This window comes from Coturnix japonica, chromosome 2, assembly GCF_001577835.2.
Source record: "Coturnix japonica isolate 7356 chromosome 2, Coturnix japonica 2.1, whole genome shotgun sequence".
Lineage (NCBI taxonomy): Eukaryota > Metazoa > Chordata > Aves > Galliformes > Phasianidae > Coturnix > Coturnix japonica.
The window spans coordinates 760,092-785,018 of record NC_029517.1 but is presented as its reverse complement, the minus strand read 5'-3'; the positions used below and the strand labels follow the sequence as shown (position 1 = coordinate 785,018).

Sequence of the window (24,927 nt, the reverse complement as noted above, 5' to 3'; positions counted from 1 at the left end):
CTGCATTCAAGCCCCCGCGAGTTGCCAAGCACAAGGTAGGTTCAGGCAAAAATGTTCATCCAGCTACTTTACATATTTTCAAGACGGCTTAAAGGGCCAAGAGGGACAGGAGCCAGGGCAGCCCGAGGCAGCTGGCAGCACCACAGAACTGCAAGCCCTACCATTGCATATTCCTCCTTCACAGCATCAAAGCGGAGATCGCCACCACCCCCAAACAGCGTTCTGCTGGAGAACACGAAGGAAAGCAGAGCTGCCAGCTCTTAGATAACAGAGGGTGGTGATCCACCACCTTAAAATAGCTGCCACCTCCATTTTGCTCACTGCAGAACGAGCTTTTAAACTGTTTCAGGCCTAACCCAGCCATTGCAAGGATAGAAAAACCTGAGACGCACTAATAGGAGAAGTGCTGGAAAAGGGGCTCTGCCAACAGGCAGAGGAAGCCAGGCGTGCAGCAGCAGCAGCTCCCTGTTCAGCATCACCACGTGCATAACCAATAGCTGCCTCTGATCAATGGCGTTTGCTTTGTGTTGTCTCCCACTGACAAGGCCTCAAAAAGCTGAGCAGCACAAGTGATGATTCTCCCCGTCCTGCCCCCAGTTTTCCTTGCCCTGAGAAGCAAGGAGAGGGGTTGTTACACTGAGCTTGCTTCTGCTTTCATCAGGCACTCCCATAGGAGGCTGCCTGCTCTGTGTGTTTGGAGCACAATGAAGCTGCCAGCAACTCAGCCCTTCTGGTTATCACATGGGATAGTGCTTTTGGGATACTCAAAGTGGAGATTCCACCTCCTCTCTGGGCTCCCCGTGTCCAGGCTCCATAACCCACACAGTAAAGAAGTGCCTCCTGATGGGCTCCTGAGCTCCAGCTTGTTTCCAGTGCCTTGTCCTGGCCTCAGCACCAGTGAGCAGAGCCCAGCTCTGTCCCCCTTGCAGCTCCTGCTGGAATTTATGGCCATGGTGGATCCGCTGTGCCCCCGTCCTGCTCCATGCTGAGCAGCCCCAGGCCCTGCACAGGGTCACAGAGTGGTTGAAGTTAGAAGAGATCACCCAGCCCAACCTCTGGGAAGAGTCCAGCCCCATCCTCCTCCTCCTTTCAGATTCCACCCTCGAGTCTTCTCCAGGCTGAACATCTCTCATAGAGCTGCTCCAGGCTCTTTGTCATCTCAGCAGCCCTGCACTGGACTCACTCCAGTACATCCAGATCTCTCTTGTACTGGGGATCCACCAGTGGACCCAGTGCTCCACACAAGGCATCATCAGTGCTGATTAGAAGGGGAGGATCCCCTCCCTCACCCTGCTGGCAATGTTCTTCCCAGTGCAGGCCAGGATGCCACTGGCCTTCTTGCCCACAGACACATTGCTGGCTCACAGCCCCTTTGCATCCGTCAGGCCCACAAGCTCTCCTTGATGCTGGGTGCAAACAGGTACAGAAGATGAGAAGACTCATTTCTCTCTCTCAAGATCTCACGTTGCATCCTTTCTTACTTCAGTCATACGTTGCATTTTAAGTATGATTACGTGTCTACATAACCATGTCTGAGACTGAAGAACACAATATGTCCTTGTGTTCCTCCTGCTTCCCTCTTCCACCTTATTTCTTCATGGACAGGGACTAACGTCGTTCACCAAACCAGAGATGTTATAGCCCCTTCCTCATCTGATTATGAAATTACAGCCTTTACTTTGGCACTCTGAAAAGCTAATGACCATCTTGCTCCAGGGTCTCACCCTCCTAGTCCCTACTCATTTGCTAGGGAACAAGCTTTCAAGAGCTACAGTTGTGCTAGCCACAGAGCTAACAACTGCGTGCACCCACACACCACAGCCATCAGATAATTCCACATAGAACAAGCAAGGAGGAGCTGCCTTTTTTATCTGCATTTATGAGATGCTCCTTGAAGAGTGGCCCCTAACCTGGAGCTATGGAAAGAAGACAAACCAATTCTAGCACAAGTCAAGGAGCTTGAAACACAACACAGCAGATAACGTGGCCCTGTTGTATTGTAGGTAGATACAAGCTTTATTTCTTGTTTTAACTGCAGAAACGATGCATAGACTGCAACTGCAAAGCTACCCAGCCCCAGAAAAACAGAAGTTCCTTGCCCTCAAGTGACATGAGAATATGTGAGCTTTCTTCTGCACCACTTCCTTTTTCAACTTGAAAATGCAGATGACAACCTGTCAGGAAGGAAGCACGATGGGGGGAGACTCCAAATACCTTGATAAATCAACAGCTCTTACACTGGAGAAAGTTAACGGGGCTCCTGAAAACAACTGCTGTTTATCACATAGCGTTCCAAAGCTCCTTCATAAACTTCATAGATCAAAAAAGGTCCACAGACAATCCCTAATAGCTGAGGCTGATCAGCAAGGCTAAAGCTGCTCGAGTAGGGTCAGTCTCAGCCACGGAGGCACAGGGTCACACACAGGCAGCTTCTGCTTCCAGAAGGGTGGATGTCAGGGGGAAGTTGTGTACTGTGAGAGTGGGGAGGTGCTGGAACAGCTGCCCAGAGGCTGTGGATGCCCCGTCCATCCCTGGAGGTGTTGAAGGCCAGGTTGGATGGGGCCCTGGGCAGCCTGGGCTGATATTCAATGGGGAGGTTGGTGGCCCTGCCTGTGGTGGGGGGTTGGAGCTTCATGATCCTTGGGGTCCCTTCCAGCCCAGGCCATTCTTTGATTCCAAAGAGGAGACTCCACAAGCAATCTGGAATACCTACTCCAACGGTTCAATACCTTCACAGTAAAAAGCATTTTCTTATGTTTAAACAGAACCATTTGTTTCTCCAGTATGTGCCCACTGCCTCCAAGTGTGGCACCAGCACCACTGAGCAAAGCCCAGCTCTGATCCCTTGCAGAGATTTTCACAGCCATGGTGGATGCCCTGAGCCCCCCCTTCTTCATGTTGGGCAGCCCCAGCCCCCTCAGCCTCTCCACCCAGCAGAGCTGCCCCAGGCCTTGTAGCACCTTGGTGGCCCCTTGCTGGATTCTCCTCAACGCATCCAGATCTTGTGCAGTCCCGAGCTGGACCCAGCACTTCAGGCACAGCCTCACTTCCTATTTAGTTAGGAAATCAGATGAAGATGCTCTGTTCCCCCTCTTCTTTTATCCCACATGGAAAGATGAAACCTGGCTATGAATGCCACCCAACACAGCAGCCCAGGACAAGCAGCACTCGGCAGGACTCACCAGCAGGCCAAAATGCAGAGGCCAGTGAAGAGGATGATGGGGATGGGGTAGGAAGCACACAGCAACCCGTGGTTGTAGAAGGCCCGTGAAATCCTCTCACGCAGCTTTTCAGTCAGGGTCATCCTCAACCAGTGTCACCTAGCTGCCATCCCGGGACACATCAGGCAGCCAGGCAGATCCAGCATGTGCAGCACCTCCACAGCACTGTGTGCACCTACAAATAGAAAAAAAAGAAAATGAAAATAAACATTACCATTCACATAAACATTATTTGCCTTTAGGAAGGGTTTCACCTTCGTACCTCCTTGGAAGAAAGGGAATGTTTGTATGAGCCCAGAGGGAATCGGGTCAAATTATTGGGCTTTGCATAGGAGAAGGAAGGATGGAAGATCTAAGAGAATGACCACAGCTGCCGTGAGCTGCAGCAGCAGAGATAGGAATCAAGTTGGCTGAAAGGAAGGAAAGCAGGTTAGCAGTGAAAGAATTCAACAGCGCTCCAAGGAGGTGCCAAAGTGCCAATGAGAAAAGAAGGACCGAGGTTATAGCTGTGACAGCACCTCCCAGGGAAGGGCTCCTGGACACTGAGCACCTCCAGCACAGCAGCTCTGACACACAACCAAAGGGATTAGCACAGCTCTTACAGCTCAGACAACTAAAGGAAGTTATTTTTGGTTGGGGGAAGATGAAGGGGGGGAACATAAGTAGGCACAGTGCATAAGGCTGAGCCAGAGCACACTGCGCAGTAAGGTAAACCAGAGCAGATGTCTCTTATCAGAGTATTTGACCATTACAAGCGCAACCCAAACTGCCATGTCAGAATTGGCCAACGAGCCGTTTCAATCGCCAAGAACAAAGCATGAAACATAGAAAGCCCTAAAAAAGGAGCTTTCTAGAAAACGTGGAGCAAACAAACCTGTCCTCAGACTTCTTCCTTTGTCTCTAAAGGGACTAAATGCAAAGCATGTGGCTCGCAGCACTGCGTCCAGAGGAGGAAGTCCTGAACGCAGGACACATTCTCCTGTATTTCAAAGCTATTGGCACCCAAGAGCTGCACTTTTATCTGAGAGGAAATGATGACATTTCCCAGCCTCTTCAGAGCAACAGGAGACCCAAAGCGTGGGAGATAAGTCACCCTGACCACAGGAAGATGATATTCGTGGTTGCTCCCAATAGCTCAATACAAGGCCTAGATATAGACTCAAACCTCTGGCCATCCAGCATTTTGAACTCCTCATTTCACCACCACAGGAGGTTGGGTAGGTCCACGGGCAGGGAATCCAAACTTAGGGTCACTGATAGACTTTAAGGGTTATTAGACACATCTGCTATAAACACAGCAGTACCTGCACTGAAAACTCAGTCTGGGTTGATAGAACTGGAAAGGAAATTACAAAGAAAAGTCATCTGGACCCAAAGCTTCATCTCAATGGGGATTCTTCTCATTGTGGCTGTGGCTGGAGCTATATGGCATCATGCTGGGGCTCCCCCACAGCACCTGCCCCAATTGCAGGGTAGGTCATCCAGAAAGGTTTGGGTGCTGCAACCTAAAAAGAAATGACTGAGCAAAAAGGGCCGTGCTGTAAGGCTGGCTGTCCAGATGATGCTGCCTGTTCAACCCAGCATGAGACCAACACATACCTGCAGCAAAAACACCACGCACAGCTTCCTAACAGCAAATCCAGTTACTAGCACCGCACTGGAACAGCTTCTACCGAATGCAAAGTGAAAAGGCAGCATTCACTTGCTTTGCCTGCTGTGAAACAGCATTAACAAGAAAATTCAAGTGTTCCACGTCCAATATTTGCTTACTAGTTGTTGGAGAGCTGCACGCTGCATTCTGAAATCAATTCAGTGCTCCTGAGGATAAAAGCAGGAATCGGTCCTGTTCAAATAAAACCTGATTTTAAGGACAAGCACTAAAATAGAAACTGTTCAGAGGACTTTGTATGTTGGTTTTTTTGCACAACTGCAAATCCAAGACAAGGTCTGAATGGCAGCAAGCAGCAGCAGGACGTCTCCTTATGGCTTTGCCATACAGTACGTTGTGCACCTCATCCCCTTCAGCTACAAGAGATGGGCACACGGGGAGATGAAGCACAGGAAATTTAACTTTATTTGCTATTTATTTGTTCAGACAACACTGGAACAGGTTGCCCAAGGAGGCTGTGGGTGCCCCATCCCTGCAGGCATTAAATGGAACAAGGAGGCTGTGGATGCCTCATCCCTGCAGGCATTCAAGGCCAGGCTGGATGTGGCTCTGGGCAGCCTGGGCTGCTGGTTGGAGACCCTGCACACAGCAGGGGGTTGGAACGAGATCATCATTGTGGTCCTTTTCATCTCAGGCCATTCTGTGCTGTCACCCTTTGGTCCCTCCAGTGGAAGGAGCAGAGCCAGCTGCTGCTGGAGCACTCATGCCCCAGCTCAAAGCATTCTGCCTCAGCAAAGGGATAAGGGGAAGAAATAGGGGAACACTCCACAGTTTCCACACCATCCAGCAATTCTGACCACTGATGTGTGAATTCTCCCCCAGTGAGGGCCAGGAACCAAACACTTCTGAGGACTTCAGAGATGGGAAAGCAAGAAACATGCCCAAGACACAAACCTCCTTCATAGAAACGCTGCACAATCAGCTCTCACAAAGTTCCTACTCTTCGTTTGCATTCCCGTGAGAAGAATAACGTGCTTTGTGCTGCCAGAGGACACGGAGGTCACAGGGAACAGAACGCTTCCTATGGGAAAAGCACAACCAAAGCGCTCACCCTGCAGGCTGACCCCAGCACAGGGCACAGGACAACCTGCACCTCCTCAGCCCAAGGCTCTTCTTTCTGCACCCAGCAAGGAGAAGCACTGCAATAAATTGAACTGCAGGTTAATTTACCTCCATGACACAGATATTGGCTAAAACAGGCTGGATGTGGCTCTGGGCAGCCTGGGCTGCTGGTTGGAGACCCTGCAGATAGAAAGAGGTTGACGCTGGATCAGCACTGTGGGCCTTTGCAACCCAGGCCATCCTATGACTCTATGAACAGCAATCTCCTCTATTAAGCATCTATTTCCACTGCCTTACTTCCAGAGCATTGCAAACAGCATTAGGCAGTACATTCCTGCTGGGGATGAAGTAATAGGATGTCCACGAGAACCACAGAACAAGAGATATGCTACAGAAATAACTATAAAAACTTCAGAGCATAACTGCAAAGCTCACCCCTCTTCCTGCACCAAAGGAAGCACCGTGCCAACCACAAAAAGCATTTCCCAATCTTTCCTCCCCAGCAACAGAGCTCTTGCCCAACCTAATGGTCACCAGCGATGCCCTGGTCCCCACTATTTACTGCACAGCTGGAAACAGCTTCTCTTAAAGTATAGAAACACAGAACGGCTTGGGTTAGAAGGGACCCCAAGGATCACGAAGCTCCAACCCCCCACCACAGGCAGGGCCACCAACCTCCACATTGATACCAGCCCAGGCTGCCCAGGGCCCCATCCAACCTGGACCTGATCAAGGCCAGCTCTGCTGCACAGCCAGCTCTATAGCACCCTACCAACCCAGCTCAGCCCAGCCACCGAGGCTTCACCACACTTCTGTCTGCACCCAGCACCCAGGCAGGGCACACACAGCACATCACAGTGTGATTCCCTAAAGGGCTCAAAAGGAATAATAATGAAATAGACCAAAATGAGAGCTATCATCCGCTCAGATGGCACGAGGTCAGACTTCCTTCCCACGTGGCACCACCCCAATGGGATCAGATCAAAGCATTACTGGAATTACCTCTGTATTTAGAGCTCCCAGCAAGCTAAGCACAGAGCAGCAGGTTTGGACAGTGAGTCTACATTCACATGAAAATCTCTATGGCCAACTAAAGTTATGTCCATCCAGAAATATGAGCCTAAAGTAAAAACCCACTGCTCTGCAGAACAGCAAAGGGAAAAGCATAGACTGGAGGTCTATAAACTGCAGGTGGACAGAAATGGATTTAAGAGAGGTTGAAGGATAGTAATGAGCGTCTGATTCTTTTAATAGAGGGAAGTAATGGGTCCCATGGGGAACAGTGTTGTTCAACATACAAGTTACCTGGAAAAACAGGTGCAACACTGACACGGGTAAGTGCTGTCTGCTCTTCATGGGGGCAGAAGGAACTGCCCACCAAGTGGCCAGGCAACAATACTGCAAATCAAGCTCAATGCCAATGAATGTTGTGTGATGGATACTGGGAAAAGAACATTATGTGCAAAGGAATGTACATTCTGCATGCCAGGCTGGATGTGGCTCTGGGCAGCCTGGGCTGCTGGTTGGTGACCCTGCATACAGCAGGGGTTGGAACTGGATGAGCACTGTGGGTCTTTGCAGCCCAGGCCGTGCTGTGACCCTATGATTCTAATTCTGCTTCCCAAGAAGAGCTGCTCTGCAAAGCTAAACAGGCCTTCCACAGCAAATACTGCAAGACACTGTGCCATGGTGAGCACTCAACGTCCCACACCTCACAGAGCTGCCGAAGGAAACGTGGGAGTTGAGCAGTGTTTTCAGAAGGCAAGCAGCACATCCATCAGAACACACAGCTCAGCCAGCAGCCCACTGCAGCACTGCTCCCTCCTAGGCTGGCACTTTGCCTGCGGGCACAGCGGATGGGGATGGATTCAGAGCCCTGCCCCAATAAACCTCAGCTGCAGCTCCGTGCACTCCACCAGGCACCCTCTGGATGCACCTGCAGGTACAAGTCTGGGCAGAGGATTAGCAGTGTTAAGCAGTCATTTGCATTGATCTATCGCTACCAGGAAATCTGTAAGTCTTTCCCCACGAAAGCACTTCTGCTTCAGGGACAAAGCTCCAGGATGTACAAAAAAAGGAGGTAAAGCAGAGGGGTTCTGAAGTGATTCATTCTGAAAAATACTTCTCTGGAAAAGGATAAAATCCAGCAGGAGAACACGGTGATGGCTCAACTATCTGGGCATAAAAACACCTCATCACCCAGAGAGCAGATGTGGCTGTGGCTTCGAGGAAGGCTGAAGAGCTCCCTGAGGCAGCACTGCAGTGCTGCAGCTTGCACTGCCCACACAGAGCATCGCCACATCCCCATCGCTGCTTCTGCAGCCCTCTGAGTTCCTGCTTCAGGTGGGAAGTTTGGCTTCTGCATCAGCACCTTCCACAGCTGCCAGGGAAAGCGTGCAGAGAGCTCCTAGAGCAGAAGGAACAGAGCAGAACTAACAGAGCAGAACTGCTCCCATGTGGCTCTGTGGGGTGGTGCCCGTCCTGCTGCACACAGAGCCTCCCTCCAGCTCCCACAGCTCCAGCACAGCTCTCACGCTGAACCCCGGAGGGCTGGAAGCCCTGCCTGCTAATTAGCAGCTACTCACAGGCAGGATGCCAAGCGACAGAAATGAGAGCCCACAGCCACCACGCTGACCACACACTGCATGTAAAGGGAAGTGAGAATGAAGAACCCTGGATGTATTTCCCTGTGTTGTTCCCTCAAAAAAAAAAAAAAAAAATAGAAAAAAAGCCACAAAAAACCATTAATCAGAACCGTTTTCAGGACAAAAAGACAAGAGTGCTCCCTAACATCTGCCCCGCTCAGGAGGCACAAGTGAATTCAAGCACCTGTAAGGTGACTCACCTGCATGGGATTGATTTTCAGCAGGTTCTGGATTACAGAAGAAACGTTTGGCAAGGCAGAATAAGCAAGAAGGGCTGTGAGCATCGGACAAAGGGAGCCCTCTGTTATCTCCAGCATCACACACAGCTAAATATTTTCCTTTCTAATAATCCACAACTAAAAGCCAGGGCTGCCAACCCATTCAGCTCTTTCTCCCCAGCAGTGAAACAACCCCCAAACGACGCTGTTAGATAACAAAGCCTAACTCCAACATTGTCTTCTGAGAACAGACCCACCATTATCCCCACGGCATCTTTATCACAATGGACCACACAAGATTAATTCAGTTTTTAACAGAAGAAATGCAACCCTCCTCCTCATATGTAATCATAGGGTTGAAAAGGACCACGATGATCATCTGGTTTCAACCCCTGCAATGTGCAGGGTCACCAACCACCAGATCAGGCTGCCCAGAGCCAAATCCAGCCTGGATGTTCTCCTCATTCATTGCTGCTCTCCCACATCAGCTGTAACTCACCGTTCAATGGGCAGGAGCCTCAGATTTCCCTGCTCTTCCCAAGGGAATCCAGCTCTGCAGTAAAGGCACCGGCCATCCCGAAACGTCAGCGCTGGGCGGTCACCTGAGGACACAAAGCACAACCTGAAGACATCAGCTCCATGCCCATCCCTCCACTCCTTTCTGGTATCTGGGCTGCAAAATAACATCTCACAGCCAACACAGCTGAGGGCTGCACTGCAGAACTCCCTTCTGCTCCTTAAAAGCCTCATTTCAATGCAGCAATCCAGGACAGGGCAGCGAGAGGGAAGAACACGGCAGCCCCAGAGCAACAGCGGGTGGGAAGGGCTGAAACCAAAGGCGTTGCCCAAGGAGGCTGTGGATGCCCCATCCCTGCAGGCATTCAAGGCCAGGCTGGATGTGGCTCTGGGCAGCCTGGGCTGCTGGTTGCTGACCCTGCACACAGCAGGGGGTTGGGACTGGATGAGCTTTGGGGGTCCTTTGCAACCCAGGCCACTGTATGATATGACTCCACAGGTTGTGCTGAACAAACCAACAGTGGTATAGCCGTGCAGAGAGACCGCCGAGCTTCACTCATCACTCAGATTCTGGTATTTGAGCGCTACTTTAATGCTCCTGAGAGAAAAACAAGAAAAGCCACGATGGATTCTCTGCTCTTTTGTGCCATCTGTGTGTTTAATTCTTGCCTGGAGGGACAGGCAGCAGAGCACCACTGTCAGTGAGCACACAGCACTGAGCTGGTGGCAGCCCGGCCTCCCTCTGCCTTGCATAGGATGTATCACACCTGTATGTGAAACCTATTGCTGTTACAGCAGCAAAGAGCTCATGCCATAGCTGAAAGGAAGCTTCGCTTTATGCTGGGAGGGGGCTGAGAAAAGAGCTGAGGGTTGTTTTGGTGTTAAGGCCACAGCTCTGTCCTGGGTTGCAAAGGCCCACAGGTGCTCATCCTTAAACCACCCCTGCGTGTGTGCAGGGTCACCAACCAGCAGCCCAGGCTGCCCAGAGCCACATCCAGCCTGGCCTTGAATGCCTGCAGGGATGGGGCATCCACAGCCTCCTTGGGCAACCTGTTCCAGTGCGTCACCACCCTCTGGGGAAAAAACTTCCTCCTAAGATCCAACCTCAACCTCCCCTGTCTCAGTTTAACACCATTCCCCCTTGTCCTATCACTGCCCACCCTCACAAACAGCCGTTCCCCCTCCTGTTTATTCACTCCCTTCAAGTACTGGATGCCCACAGTGAGGTCTCCCTGCAGCCTTCTCTTCTCAATCCAAACCAGCCCCATTCCCTCACCCTTTCCTCACAGGAGCTGCTCCATCCTCTGAGCATCTTAGCGGCCTCCTCTGGCCCCGCTCCCCGAGCTCCCCATCCCCCTGTTGTTGTCCCGCACACACACATCACTACACACGGGCCCTACAGCAGCTCAGCACCTTTGTTCCCCTCAGGCTCATCGCAGCTCCGGGTCGGGCCGCAACCTCCAACAAGGGGGGGATAAAAGGGGGGAAAAAAGGCGAAAATGGCTGCGAGAGGAGGAAAGGGGCCGGGGGGGGAAGGGGAAATGGGGGTGTATGGGGATGTATGGGGTGTATGGGGGTGTGTGGGGATGTATGGAGGTATATGGGGTGTGTGGTGCTGCAGGGCCGCGCTGTGTGGCCGGCAGCTCCGCTCACCTCACGGCCTGTGCTCCTCCACCTCAGGCCGCTCCTCGCAGCCCCGCTCAGCCCGTCCCGTCCGGTCCCGCTCACGTCGCCGTGCTCCCGGCCCGGTCCCGCTGTTCTATCCCGTCCCGTTCCTCTCCTTTCCTCCCCTCTCTCTTTCCGGTCCGCCCTTCCCGCCCCCTCGCCGCCGTCTCCCGGCTCAATGGCGCATGCGCGACCCCCTTAGCCCCGCCCCCCATCGCGCTGCGGTTCGGTCCCGCTCGGCCACGCCCCCTTGCTCCTATTGGACACGCCCCTCGGGGGGCGGGGCTACCGGAACCACGTGAGAGCGCGGAAGTGGCGCGCTGGGAGCACGTGGAGCGAGGCTGGAGGGGCGGTGGGGCCATAGGGGGGATGGTGGGGCCGCTCACAGCACCGACCATAGGACCAGGTGTTGGCTGTCCCCGCACAAGGACACGCTGTTCTGCCCTCTGCTCTATCCCTGCCCTTGGCTCTGGACGTGGCCGAGGCTCAGCACAGCTGGGAGATGGGCCTTGAGCTTCTACAAACCAAGGGCAGCAGTGGGGATATGGGCAGTGAGTTCAGTCCTTACAGTGGGGATATGGGCAGTGGGTTCAGTCCTGTGTGGATATGGGCAATGGGTTCGGTCCTTGCTGTGGGGATATGGGCCATGGGTTCAGTCCTTGCTGTGTGGATATGGGCCATGGGTTCAGTCCTTGCTGCAAACCAGGAGACACCGTGGTTCTCAGTGCTTCCTTGCTGCTATCATTGCTATTGCATGGCCAAACACATGCAGCAATAACAGGCTGCAGCTGCTGCTGGGATCCAGCTCTCCAAATGAATCTGGTTCCGAAGGGCTGCTCTCCTCTGGGCACATCGCTGCTGTTGAGTGCTGCAGAACCAGAACGGCTGCACTAATTAGATCCTTTATCTAATTAAAATGAGTGACCACGAGCCCTTAGTGACACTCCATGACAGGAACTGGTAGGTCATAAAGCATCGCTGGTTGTGATCTGAACGCACTGATGGGTGCGGGCTGATGGACAAACATTGCTTGCATGAGGATGAGCTGGGGATGTCACACACTGAAGAGACACACACGGGCACAGGGGTTGTATTGTATATTAAAGGGGGAAAGTAACAAAGAGCAAAGAAGCACCTGAGCAAGGCGGCCTGCAAGTCTTACATCAGCCAGGAGAGCAGCTCCACACAGAGCTGCGTCTTGTTTCATTCTGTGTCAGCTGGGAGTTGAGCAAATCTCTCCCGTGGCAGAGCTGGGAGAAAGGTAAGGATTGCAACACGTTCCCAAGCCATCCCCGCCTCCACCCGCTCTGTGTCATCTCTTTAAATGCCAGGGTGGGGCAGCCATACACAACCGGAAAAGGTGAGGTGTGCCCAGCCCTCAGGGCATGGCCCCTGCTTGTACCTGCACGCTCCGAGGGGCAGCCGTGTCAATTGGAGCTGTGCTTTGTGGCCTTGTGTGCTGGGATGACAAAGGGCTGATGCCCTTGTCTGCATGCAGTGTGAGATGCTTTTAAGCTTCCCTCTTAGGCCAGATTGCTGCACAGCTCCTGGAAGGAGAGTGGTTAGGCCCTGGAACAGGCTGCCCAGGGAGGTTGTGGATGCCCCGTCCTTGGAGGTGTTCAAGGCCAGGTCGGACGGGGCCCTGGGCAACCTGATCTAGTAAAGGTGTATGTTTGGTGGCCCTGCCAGGCAGGGGGTTGGAACTACATGATCCTTGAGGTCCCTTCAACCCGGGTCATTCTGTGATTCTGTGGAAGGCACTGAGGAAGCAAGCAGGTTTTGCAGCACGTCTGATCTATAGGTACCGATCTATAGGTTCCAATCCATCAGTTCTCCTTGCTCTGTGGTGCTCTCACAGCTCTGTGTGGTGTCACCACATCACAGCACAGCAGCTGACAGCCCCCTAGCAAAAAAGGTGACGTTCTTGTCCTGGATCTTGTACTGGTAGACCTGGGTGACATCCTGCTCCGTTGACTCCAAGGACAGTCTCTTAATTATTTTAATCTGCAAAGGGAAAGGAATAGGAATGTCATCCCTTGGGCTGCCAAGATGTCCCTCCATGCTACCATTACAAAACCACTGTTACACAAACCTCAGCGGTGCCTGCAGGCAGTCTCACCCTTGTGGCAGCCCCTAATGAGAGGCCAGCAGCAGGCAGCCCCAGCAGCAGGGCTGCAACCCCAGCCCAGGAGAAATGACCACAGGTACGGCCAGGATCCATGTGGTGCTTTGGGGAAGCTTCCCAAGAACCAGATATCATTCCTTTGCCACCATCTCGGTGGGGGACACAGCCTGCTCTGCGGATGCTGCATAAACCTCAGCCATCCTCCAGGAATGGAACATTTGCAGGATGTCACTGAAATATCCCCAGCTAAATCCTGCAGGAGCCTGGGTGTGCTGGCAGGTCCCAGTGACCGCAGCAAGGCTGTGTGTTAGTCCTTAGCCATTAGACCAGGCTAATCCTGGGCCGGAGGAGTGACAGTGCATCGCGCAGGGCAGACAGCACATCTCCACACAGTGTGACATTCTGTGCCACCTCCCAGCACCCCACCGTGCCTTACCTCCCCATGAACATCCTTGCAGAAGCCAGTCGCCAGCCCCTCCACCCACAGGATCAGGTTGCTGTGATGACACAGGGAGGTCACCAGCAGCTTGTTCTCCTCATCTTCTGAATCCTCACTGCCATGAACCAGCACCACGATGTTCCCCTGCAATGAGAACAGCTGACAGTGCTGAGCCTCTCGCTGACTTAGGGCCTCACTGCCCTCAGAATAGTTTACCCCTAACATCTAATCTAAATCTCCATTTTTTTCAGTTTAAAGCAGTTTCCCCTTATCTTACCCCTATCTCCTGTGCAGCTCTGTACCACCAGAACCCCCAAGTCCTTCTCTGCAGGGCTGCTCTCCATGAGTTTCCCTTCCATCCATACTGATATCTGGGACTGCCCTGACCCAAGGGCAGCACCTTGCACTGGGCCTTCTTGGAGATACATACACATCTCTGAAATAGCTTGGTTTGTATATATATATATATTTACATACACATACACACATCTATATTATATACATACGTATCTGGAGCCTAAAAATACATGGAGCCTTTGTTACATGACAGCTATCTAGTTAAACCTGTCTGTCAGGCCATGCAAACAGCAGCTCTCTGGATGAATTCACAACAGCTAAATAAAGACACAGCCCAGCAACTGCAGCCAGAGCTGAGCTTCAAACCTTCCCAGCTCCTCAGGAGCTCCCCAGTGCAACACCACCACCACGAACCAGATCCCAGGAGCCTCTGCACTGTGGACTTAAAATAACACCCAATTCTCAAACAAGTAAAATGTGCTTCAAAGCTTCAGAACATCTTAGACAGAAATAGAAACACGTTAGCACAATTCACCTTGCTTTTCTTTTTTTTTTTCCCCAGCTGCTTTGCTGCTAAGTATTCCCAGCAAGCACCTTGTCAGCATTTCCAGCCCAAACACCCTAGCAACATGTGAAGTGCAGGGTATCAAAACTTGACACCATCTACTCGGTTTCTCACTCAAGCAAAGAGAGAATTGGCCAGAGTGGTGGATGCTGCAGTGTAAAAAGCAAAGGATGGATGTGATTAATGATTTTTGGCCGTGATGCTTCCAGAAGCGAGCACGTCACCAGGGAGATTGTTGCAGAACTGCCACATTGTCACACACCCTTAGAAAGCAGTTGGTGCAAAACTGCTGGAAGCAGAGAGCCGTGTTCCCTGCACCCCCAGGAGCTGAGCAGACCTTCAGCTATGGCCCCAGACACTCATCAGCCCCTTGTCACCTTAGAAATGCTTCCTCCTACATGCACACAAACACGGCTGTGAGCAGACAGCTCTGGAGTGCCACAGCTTGATAAAAGCTCCACCCCAAAGCCCTGCTCTGCACAGCGCCTCCTGGAAACCAGTTGCAGAGGGTGGTACCCTGGGAACTAATGCAGCCCCCCAGGAAGGGTCCTGGAGTGAAGATTCAGACTTCTTGCAGAGACAAAGCCTTCTGCAATTCTACTGTGCACAGGGGGGCAAAGAGAAAGCCAGGCTTTGGTTTTGTGTGCAGAGGGAGCGGTACCTTGAGCTGAGAGCACACCACCATTCTGCAGTAGTGGATGAAGTCCAGCACATCCACTGGTGCAGCACCCAGGCTGAGCAGCACGCTGAGATCATCCACCAGCAGCACCCGGCCCTTCCAGCAGTCGTTGTCAGTGGGCATCAGGGACGTCCGGACAAAGTCAAACAGGTCTTTGAGGTTGGAAACGCTCCCACTGGAAGGGAAAGAGGAGAACTTGGGGGGCTGTGATCACCCGGGTGTCCCATTGAGCGTCACTGACCCAACAAAGGCAACACCAGCCTGCAGCACCCCTGCTGTGCCTGCTGCCCCCAGGTCACAGGATCACAGAATGGTTGGGCTGGAAGGGACCTGAAAGACCCCATTTCCATACCCTGTCATGGACTGCTTGTGCCAACCAGATCACGCTGCCCAGGTGTCCATCCAGCCCAGCCTCAAGTGCTGCAAGGGATGGGGCATCCACCCTGCGCCAGGGCCTCACCGCCCTCTGGGTAAAGAACCTCCTCCTAATACCTAACCTAGATCTCCCAGATCCAGAGGTTACCTGCAGTCAATGCTCCTCACTTGCGTGTGCGAAGGGAAATCCTCCTACCTTGCTCAAGGGATGCACCATGCTGCAGCAACACCCACAAACCACATCCCTAAGGGTTATAGGATCCCACAGCACAGGACCTTACAAGGCTTTACTGCCTGCCCTGGGCCTCTCCTCCAGCACACCCCCCGAGGTGGTTACCTTTCATGTACTCTCAGTGCATTTTGCTGCCCCACACACTGACTCCACAGCACTTTCCACTTGTTGGGTGTAGGGACAGGAGATAGGAAAACCCAGAGGGGAAATAGTCAGCGTGCTCAGCCCCAGCAGAACCACCTCTGCCTCCTCCAGCTGGATGGGTTTACCTTATAAACTGAAGAGGACTGGGCTGTCCTGACTGCTCCTCCTCCCCAAACACGAGGTCAAGGCAGGACTTGAGGCCTTCCAAGAAGACAAGCTGTCCCCGTTCCTTGGCAGCTGTCAGGCTGACTCCCTGGGGAGAGGAAAACATTATGTTGCAGAGCAAACTGCTTTGGAGAAAGGGTGCAAACAGAACCAAGCAGATCAACAGACTAATTTTATATCAAGTCCCATCAAAATGCGTTAATAAGGTCACTGCCTGAATGACTCCTGCACAGTAGCTTTAAAGGAGGAGAAAAACAATCATGGTGGTTTGGGGTGCTCAAATGGGCTGGAGTCACTCCTGGGAAGACAGCAGCATCACTGCTGCCCAGCATGGGAGAATAATTCTTACCCAGAGTCAGGGAGAGTATAGGTACGGGGTATCAGCAGGGAGCAATTTCCTCATCCTCCTTTCTTGGCAGGTGAAAGCAAATGGTTTTTGTTATCTTCACATCACTGATGTGGCAATACTGAGAGCCTGGCACTGGCAGCTCCTCAGCACAGCCCACGCACATGAGCAAGGTGCGGTGTGGAAGAGGCCAGGGCCAGGCACCCTGACATCCACACAGCACAGCTCCCACAGAAAGCAGCCTCAGCCCTTTGGAGAAGGAAGAGGGACCATCAGCATCCACCTGGAGCCAAGATCTCACAGAATCATACAATCATTAAGGTTGGAAAAGACCTCTGAGATCACTGACTTCGACCCCAGCCCATCCCCACCATGCCCACTGATCCCACACTCCAAAGACAGTGACTCCACCACCTGCCTGGGCAGCCTGTGCCAATCTCCTACTCTGCCTCAAAAGCCAAGCACTGAGCACATCCAGCTCCCAGTACCTCCATGGCCAACCAAGAAAGCCCTGGCAGAGCTACAGCATATTCATGCAGAAGATCCCAAATGGAGAACCCAGCTGGAGACACAGCTCACAAAACAGCTCCTTTTCTTTTCTTTTAATCACCAAGGGCAACTTTTGGCAATTCTATCACCCCTCAGCTCACTGGTAACTGCATCAGTTCATTTTTTGGGAGAACATTTATTCCCCTGTGTAACCATAAAGATACATCACACAACTCACCTTGGTCAAACCGCCAGCTTCCCTGTGGGAAGAAGTGTGAGTCTGCCTGGCTGCACAGTGTGGGCTGCTTCCCACATTGCACAACGGGACTGCAATCTCTTCAAATGGAGCTGGGGAGCGTTAGCACAAAGCCTCTGCAAATGGGGCCGTTGTGCAAGGCAGCAGGTAGTTGGCCAAAATGGCGAGACACGGTTAATAAAAGAGTTCAGGAAGCTTTAGCTCAACTGCAGGATTGCTCAAGAAGCAAAACTAGGGAGGAGGAAGGCTGGGAAGCAGGCCTGGAAAGCCACAGCCTGGACATCTAATCAATGTCATACACCTACATGAGGCTGCTCTGGGAGCGTGGTATTCCACACAAGCACCTCAAGAGAGAGAAGGTCTGAGTAGATAAGGAAGAGGTCCCTTCCAGGAAGATTAACCCCCAGCTCCTGCAAGGCTTATCAGTGACCACATGTTTGGTGCTGATGATAGGAATGTCAGATTTCCATCACGTTTCCTTTCTTTGCTGTAACTCTCAGGGGAACAATCCATCCATCCATCACGTGGGCTTCAGGCACAGGAGTTCAGCTTCAGCAGGTGATAATTACCCACTAAAACCCTGATGGGAAGCATGGCAGGAGTGCAGAGCTAGGACTAACCTCTTGGGCAATAACAAGCCCACACCATGGAAAAATTCCTCACCAAGGCCAGAAGAGCTCAATGCAGCAGGAATGTGGATCAGCTGGCAAATACCTGACGTGCCACAGAGCATGGCTGCACTGCAGGGCAGCTGCAGGAACAGGTTGCACCGATCCCCTGGTGAACTTCTGGAGTGCATAGAACTCAGGCTCATGGTGAAGTGCTTTGTCGAAGCAGCATCTGAAGTCAGACTTCATGGGGATCACTCAGAAATGGAGTTTTGCTTTGTGCACATGCAAACTGTACTTCAGACAGAATGGCTCAGTTCAGAAGGGACTTCAAAAGAGCATTTAATTCCAGTCCCCCCGTTCAGCTGTTTCCCAAGCAGAGCAGCAAGGAACCACCATCTCCTCCTTGAAACACTTGGCAGCCCAGCACTAGGACAGCAGGGCCTGCCTGGACAACAGAGAAAAGCCCTGGGACAGCTCAAAAGTGATGGAAAAAGTACCTAAAATAGCCATTGGCATCTGGCTTGAGCGCCAGCAGGATTAGAGACAGTAAATCGTCCTTGCTGTAGGGCCACAATGCCAAGCAGCGTGCATTACCAACCCTGAAAGCTCTCATTATCTCCCAGCACCGCGCTCCATCACCGCACAGCACACAGACATTATCTCTGGCAATCTGTCACTCATCGATCCAGCCCAGAAATGCCTGAGATTGCAGTGTGGGGAGGCTGGAACCAAGAGCTTCCCAACAAGACCCTGCTGCAGAGCCTGCAATGTAACTGGGCAGACAGCACTCGGTCCCACCATCCTGCAGCTGTGATGTTCCTTAAAACCAAACCTGTTGCTTGCTGTTGGCCAATTCATAACAGAAAGCAGGATCTGCAGGACAGAAGGATAACGGACTATGTGAGGCAGCTCCATTAGCTCCAACAGCGATGGCACTGCGGTACAAAGTGCAACAATCTGTGATCAGGTACTCAGCCAAGGTCTCCTCTCCAGCATGTGTACCCTCGGGGGACAGCAGGGGTGAGCAGGCAACGTCCCCGGGTCTGCGACCTCAGAGCTGGGAATGGGGGAGCAGGAAAGAGGGAGGCTACATGGAAATGAATACGTTTTTCCTTCCAAACAAATCAAGCCTTGTACAAGTGAGAGTGGGAACACCAACCCGGCAGGCTGCCCTCGTGTCGTTGGTCCTGCTGCAGCTCTCTTGAAGGTCACGACAAACAACGTTAATGTTAACTGTCCCTTAAAATTAAGTGTGGATCCTCGTGAATTTGAAAACAAGAAAGTGTGAAGACAGTACTGTGAGGCAGCAGGGGCACAAAATCCCAGAGAGATTGCACTTAACTGAGCTGGAAGGGACTGGTGAGACATGGCAGCACTGCTGGGAAGCAGCAACACCATCAGGTGCTACAAGGACTGTAGGGTAGCAAAGTTATACTGTAAGACTGATTCAGACCTGAAACCAACAGTGCAGGGTCAGCTCACCCCTGTAGGCAAATGTAATCCCTTCCCTCAGCTCCCCCGGCAAACTGCATTGTTCTTCTTATCACTCCTTCACAAGAGTAATCTTTGTGTTGGAAGCATCAGACAGCACATCACTTTGATTTGCATTGCACATGGGCTCCAGCTAATCCTCATGCTCTCTTGCTTCTCAGACTCTCCCACGAGAGAGATGACACCACCGCCTATTAAAAGCACACACTCGAGCTTTGTAATGGGAAATTTCACCATATTAAGGAACACACCAACAAATATGATTCTGCTTTTAGAGCAGCCAAGGTTCCCGTACTGAACAGCTGAATCTCCAGCCCACATTTCCTCCTCTGGGAAATGCTCAGCAGAGGAAATGCATGCTCAGTACCTGACCAAGAGTTAAACTCCACATCAAAATGCTGTTTGCTCAGTCCATTTTAGTTAACTTCAGTCTGAGCCCTCAGGCCATTTATCTCCTTCCAAAAGAAGGTGAAAACTGAGTATCTCAAATAAAACCAGCTGTTTAGCAAGTACCAAAATCCAACCCACACTTAGAGTGGGGAATGCACCATTGCTGCACCTTCTCTAGAAGCAGAAGCACTGCTGAGACTCCTAGAACAGAGCAGGGAGGGTCAATGCAATCCCTTCAGCTCTGGGAGGTCACCTGGATTCCACACCCAGAGCGTTTCATAGCTGTAAGAGAGCACTCCACAAAAGCTGAGAGATGCATTTCAGTCCCACAGGAGAGGGGGTTGTACTGACACTGGGAATGGCCTTACCTCCCTGTTCTTAGCTTCCTCATTTTGTGGTACATTTAATCCTTCCCCCACTCACCATGGTAAGGAAACTGGTGCTTGTGGCTTCTCAGATGGCTCACACCCATGCCTCTGCCCAGAGGCCAAAAGCAGCACAGAGGCATCCTTCTGAATGGACCTGGACACAGATACCAGAGGGCCTCCCTCCCCAGAGCACTACTGAAACTCCATCCACTGGTCTGGGCTTGTCTACGGGGCCTGCAGTTACCAACCTGTGCCAGGAGACTTACCAGCTTCTTCGCCACGATGTTATAGTGACTGAAGGACTGGACCAGGGCCAGGAAGCAAACCTTACAGCCAGCTGGGGAAGAAGACAAAAGGCACATTGTTTGTATTTCACTTGTAAACTGCCATTATCGAGGCACATAAATCACAGCAGCCACACTATAAACCTGCCTGCAAAGGCCTCGAAGGGAGGAAGGTTTAGGCAGCCTCTCACTTGGCTCATAGCTTGGAATAGAATAGAATGGCTTTCCATTCTTACCTTTCCATGGCTTTTCCATTCTTGCCTTTCTTTGAGCTTTACAATTTAGTGAAAATTGGAGCCAGGTTAAAAATAAACAGAAGGAACAAAAAAGAGGCAACATAAAGAATAGAAAGCCCCTTTTCTGCCCCGGGATCTCCCTGCACTGTTTGTTTGTACAACTGCAAGGAGGCCAATGACCGACCATGACATGAATTACTGAAATCACAGGCGTGCCAAGAGTCCCTGTTTTGGCTCTCACAGGGCAAGTGACCTTATCTGCAAACACACACAGAACCAGCAGTTTTCACAGAGATACATCACTAGAACATGATTTTGGAAAGCCCAGCGCCTGACAGCCTGGCCTTGTGGTTTGGTTCATACCCAAAGCAGTGCGGTTGTTTCTCCCTGCCAGAGCACAGGACAGATTACAAGTGTCAAGGTCTGTGGCCCCAGATTACAAGCAGCAAGGTCTGCGCTGCCAGCTGGGCCTCCACAAATGCTTTGAGCACCAGCTGGGCACTGGGTCAAGGGCAGGATTGTGCTGAAGGTCGCATGGCAGGCCGTAGGGGAGCACTGCCCTCTGCCCGGCTCACGCTGCTCACTACCTGCTCAGTGCATGCTACAGTGTCACTGCTCAGTGCAGTAAATAAACCACATCTTAAAAGCAGGTGAAGCTGCAGCGGAGGAGGTGGCAGTTGTGGGGAGCACACGCAGCACTCTGAGCTAAACTGCAGCCTCAATGTGTTTAGCAGCAGAAAACTGGAGGAGTCCAAGAGTTGAGCCTCTCCAAAGCCTGATAGGTTATTCAGGGGTGGAAGTTTAGCAGCAAAGCAATTAGGCAGCTCGCCAGCCCCTCCATTTGTTTGTTTGTTTACTCGCTGCTATCTTATCTATCTGACAGTTGTTCCTGATAGTTACAACATGTTATGAAATGTTCAGTAACAAAGGACCTACACACACGGCAGCTCTCCCTCAGATGCCAGGGTGATTTACGGCCATCATTGCTCTAATGACGTAACTGCAGGGAGATTAAGGGCTAGAGAGCAAGGCCTAGGAACAAGTCAGGACCGGGATGCAGAAACCCTGACAGCAGTTCATGGCACTGATGGAGGATGTCCAGAATCAGCTCTTGCAGAAACACTCCATGGAGAAGGAACTTCAAGGAGCAGGTGAAGACAAACCCCTGCCTTGCAGTCCTGCTGCTCACCTACCTCTGAGGTAGAAGGAGAGGAAGTGGTGCACCAGGAAGCTGCCATCCGTTCCGCCGTCTCGCAGCAGCGTGAATTTACCCTGCAAAAGAAGCAGCAAAGAAACTTTACAGTGGGTTGAGATGAGGGTACGAACAGCTCCTGGATCTGTGCCTTGGGAGACGATGCCTGCAGCCAGGGGAGGCTCTGCAGGTACAGAAGCTGGACTCGATGATACTTATGGGTCTCTTCCAACTCTGGATTTCCTTAATTCTATGACAGCAGAGAAGGAAGGGCACAGGCAGCACCCAAACACCACGCAGGCTCACAGAGATATGCCACGATCAGAGCAGAAAGCCTCAGCATCAACATGTTTACAGGAGCAGAACACAAAGTAAACCACCTTGTTTTGATCAGGCAAGCAATTAATTCCGTTCATCAGTGCCTGCTTGTTATCAGCACTGGTCTCATCAAGGCGTTTGTTTCCATTAAACTTTTAGTTGAGATTTGCCTCTAATCAGTACAAAACACAAATGGGTTCCTTTTAATCACTAACTTTATCGTTGCTTTTGGTTTGTTTGTTTCAATCTATTACCAGAAAAAAAAAAATAGGCAATTTGCAAGGCACCTATCAGTTAACACCCCAATGCAACGAGGTGCTACCAGAATGGCAAGCAGTCAGTATTGTCTGCAGGGAATGCAAAATGAAGTTTAGGGTGCAGAAATGCTGCTCTGCCCAAGTCAGAGGGAGCAATTATCCACCCAAAGCCGAGAGGCTCATAGGGATGCACCCTCCAAGTGTGAGACTGGAGGGGTCTCTGGGTTGGAACAGCACAAGATGCTCATTTCTGTGCTCAGCTCCTCTCACGTCCCCTCCCCGTGCATGGTGAAGTGAAGCCTGCCTGCTAGGAAGGCTCTGCACTTTGCTACCACACGCTGTGCAGGACTCAGCGGGATGCCGTCATGGAGTGCACATATCATTTACCTCCTTCAGAACTTGCAGCTATTGACCTTCAGTCTCGACGATCCTCACCCCGCTGTCGCACTGCAGCTGTTTAATACTCAAAAACTCCCCATTTCTGATGTTTCCATGCGCAGTTGAAATGTCTGACCCGGGCACCTCCCTCAATGATGCATCTGCACCCAGAACTCCTGGAAATACTGGAGTCCTGCCTGTTTTCCACCCAGTCTGTGCACCCTTCCCAAGCCCAGGAAGACCCTCCCCAACAGCTCCATGCTGTTTCCTTGGCCCTGCTGCTGGCACAGAGAGAAGAGCTCAGCACCCTCCACTCCCTGGGAGGAGCTGTAGGACCATGATGGGCTGTAAGGCACCATGATGGGCTGTAGGGCGCCATGAGGGGCTGCAGGATGCCATAAAGGCCTATAGGGCCACCATGAGGGGCTACAGGATGCCATAAAGGCCTATAGGGCCACCATGAGGGGCTACAGGATGCCATAAAGGCCTATAGGGCCATGATGGGCTGTGGGGCACCACAAAGGGCTGTAGGGCCATGATGGGCTGTGGGGCACAATAAAGGGCTGTAGGGCACCACGAAGGGCTGTAGTGCACCACGAAGGACTGTGGGGCACCATGAAGGGTTGTAGGGCACCATGTGGGGCTGTGGGGCACCACAAGGGGCTGTGGGGCACCACGAGGGGCTGTAGGGCAATATGTGGGGCTGTAGGGCACCGTGAGGGGCTGTAGGGCATCGTGAAGGGCTGTAGGGCACCGTGAAGGGCTGTAGGGCACCATGTGGGGCTGTAGGGCACCATGTGCGGCTGTAGGCACCCATGTGAAAAGGCATTGTAGGGCCACCATGTGGAGGCTGCTAGCAGGCACCATATGGGGCGTAGGGCACCGTGTGGGGGCTGCTAGCGGCACCGTCGTGGGGCTGTAGGGCACCGTGTGGGGCTGTAGGGCACCGTGTGGGGCTGTAGGGCACCGTGTGGGGTTGCAGGGCACCATGAGGGGCTGTAGGGCACCATGTGGGGCTGTAGGGCACCATGTGGGGCTGTAGGGCACCATGTGGGGCTGTAGGGCACCACAAAGGGCTGTAGGGCACCATGAAGGGCTGCAGGGCACCATGAGGCCTCACCTCAGCCTCCCCTGCTCTGGCCTTTACAAGCAGGAGTCATGGCCTCAGGCTGCTCTTGGGGGATCACCATCAACCTGTGGTGCTGCAGCACTGTGGGACATGGCGGTGGGCAGGGTGGGTGCTGACAGCTGGACATGACGATCTGTAGAGCTCTTTTCCAAACTTAACGATAGTTTGATCCCGAACCTCCCACATCTATGAGCTGTATGAAGGGTCGTCCCCTCCTCATACCATCATGGCCGCCTCCCTCTCGCACTACAACTCCCGCCATGCGCCGCGCCGCCGCCTTCCCGCCTTTTTCACTCTCCACAGCCTCCCGCCCCGCCGTCTCCCTCCCCCTGCCCGCCCTCACCGTGTCCGGGCGCTGCGGGGCGGCGTCCAGCAGCTCGTTGAGCTCCTGCAGCATGGCGGCTGTGTGTGTGTGTGTGTGTTGGGGGGGGGATCGAGGAGAGGGAGCCACCAGAGCCGCGCATGCGGCGGGCGGGGCCGCCATCCCGCCTCCAGCCCCCCCCAACCGCCGCCATGTTGTCATGGGGGGCGCCCTGAGGGGAGGCACTGAGGGGATGGGGACAGAGGGTCGTGCTGAGGGGACACGATGTGGAGACACTGGGAGCCTGAGGGGACTCGCTGTACGAGCCCGCCCCGCCGTACGAAGGGCCCTGCGCTGTGTTCCAACGCAAACATCGGGTTATTCTGCGATCCCCACCTCCCCCTGCTGGCTGTGTGCTGTGAGTCAGCAACCACCTCTGGGGCTCAGCAATGGGGCATCCAGCTGGGCTCTGCACCATGGAGCATCTCCCTGTGCCATAGAGCTGCACCCCGTGCCATAGAGCTGCACCCCATGCCATGGAGCAGCACCCCACACCAAGGCCCGATGCCCTGTGCCATGGAGCATCGCCCTAATGGTCCCCACCCATGGGGCTCTATGGCCTGCTGCCATTTTGGTGTATGCTCTCTGCCTTCCTCAGTGTTTCCAGCCATGTTACCATCCCATCCAGGTGCTGCTGAGCTGTCGTTTGGCTCTCAAAGACACAGCAGTGGCAGCTCTCTGCTTTGCTGAGTGCTAACAGCTGATTTACAGCCAGCAACCACGAACATCTGAGCAGCGTGGAGCTATTTTTTGCCTGAATTTGCATTTTTTCCCATCATTTTTATCATGTTCTTGCCTTGCCTT

At 52.6% G+C, this 24,927-nt stretch overlaps 2 protein-coding genes across 4 annotated transcripts in view; both read right to left on the bottom strand.

Annotated features, from left to right (window-relative positions):
- SCAP (SREBF chaperone) overlaps positions 1-11,165 on the bottom strand; it is a 38,177-nt gene extending 27,012 nt beyond the window's left edge. Inside the window, exons 1-4 of one of the 2 annotated variants that reach the window (XM_015852712.2) lie at positions 10,985-11,165; positions 9,315-9,417; positions 5,785-5,911; positions 3,183-3,396 (exon numbers count right to left, since the gene is read on the bottom strand). In XM_015852712.2, coding sequence (XP_015708198.1) covers positions 3,183-3,304 — 122 coding nt within the window. In that variant the 5' untranslated portion in view covers positions 3,305-3,396; positions 5,785-5,911; positions 9,315-9,417; positions 10,985-11,165. The remainder of the gene's footprint in view (positions 1-3,182; positions 3,397-5,784; positions 5,912-9,314; positions 9,418-10,984) is intronic. The other variant, XM_015852711.2, reaches the window with a different exon arrangement.
- Positions 11,166-12,076: 911 nt separating this feature from the next.
- Positions 12,077-24,213, bottom strand: ELP6 (elongator acetyltransferase complex subunit 6). 2 transcript variants are annotated; one of them, XM_032443132.1, is made up of 7 exons: positions 24,106-24,213; positions 21,682-21,760; positions 20,235-20,305; positions 15,978-16,105; positions 15,084-15,276; positions 13,558-13,704; positions 12,077-13,000 (listed from the first exon to the last, which is right to left on the bottom strand). In XM_032443132.1, the coding sequence occupies exons 1-7, from the start codon at positions 24,157-24,159 to the stop codon at positions 12,875-12,877; spliced, it is 798 nt and encodes a 265-aa protein (XP_032299023.1). In that variant the 5' UTR covers positions 24,160-24,213; the 3' UTR covers positions 12,077-12,874. The 2 variants fall into 2 exon arrangements, with proteins under 2 accessions (XP_032299023.1, XP_032299024.1); XM_032443133.1 differs by lacking the exons at positions 21,682-21,760; positions 24,106-24,213 and adding an exon at positions 20,489-20,570.
- Positions 24,214-24,927: the final 714 nt, after the last annotated feature.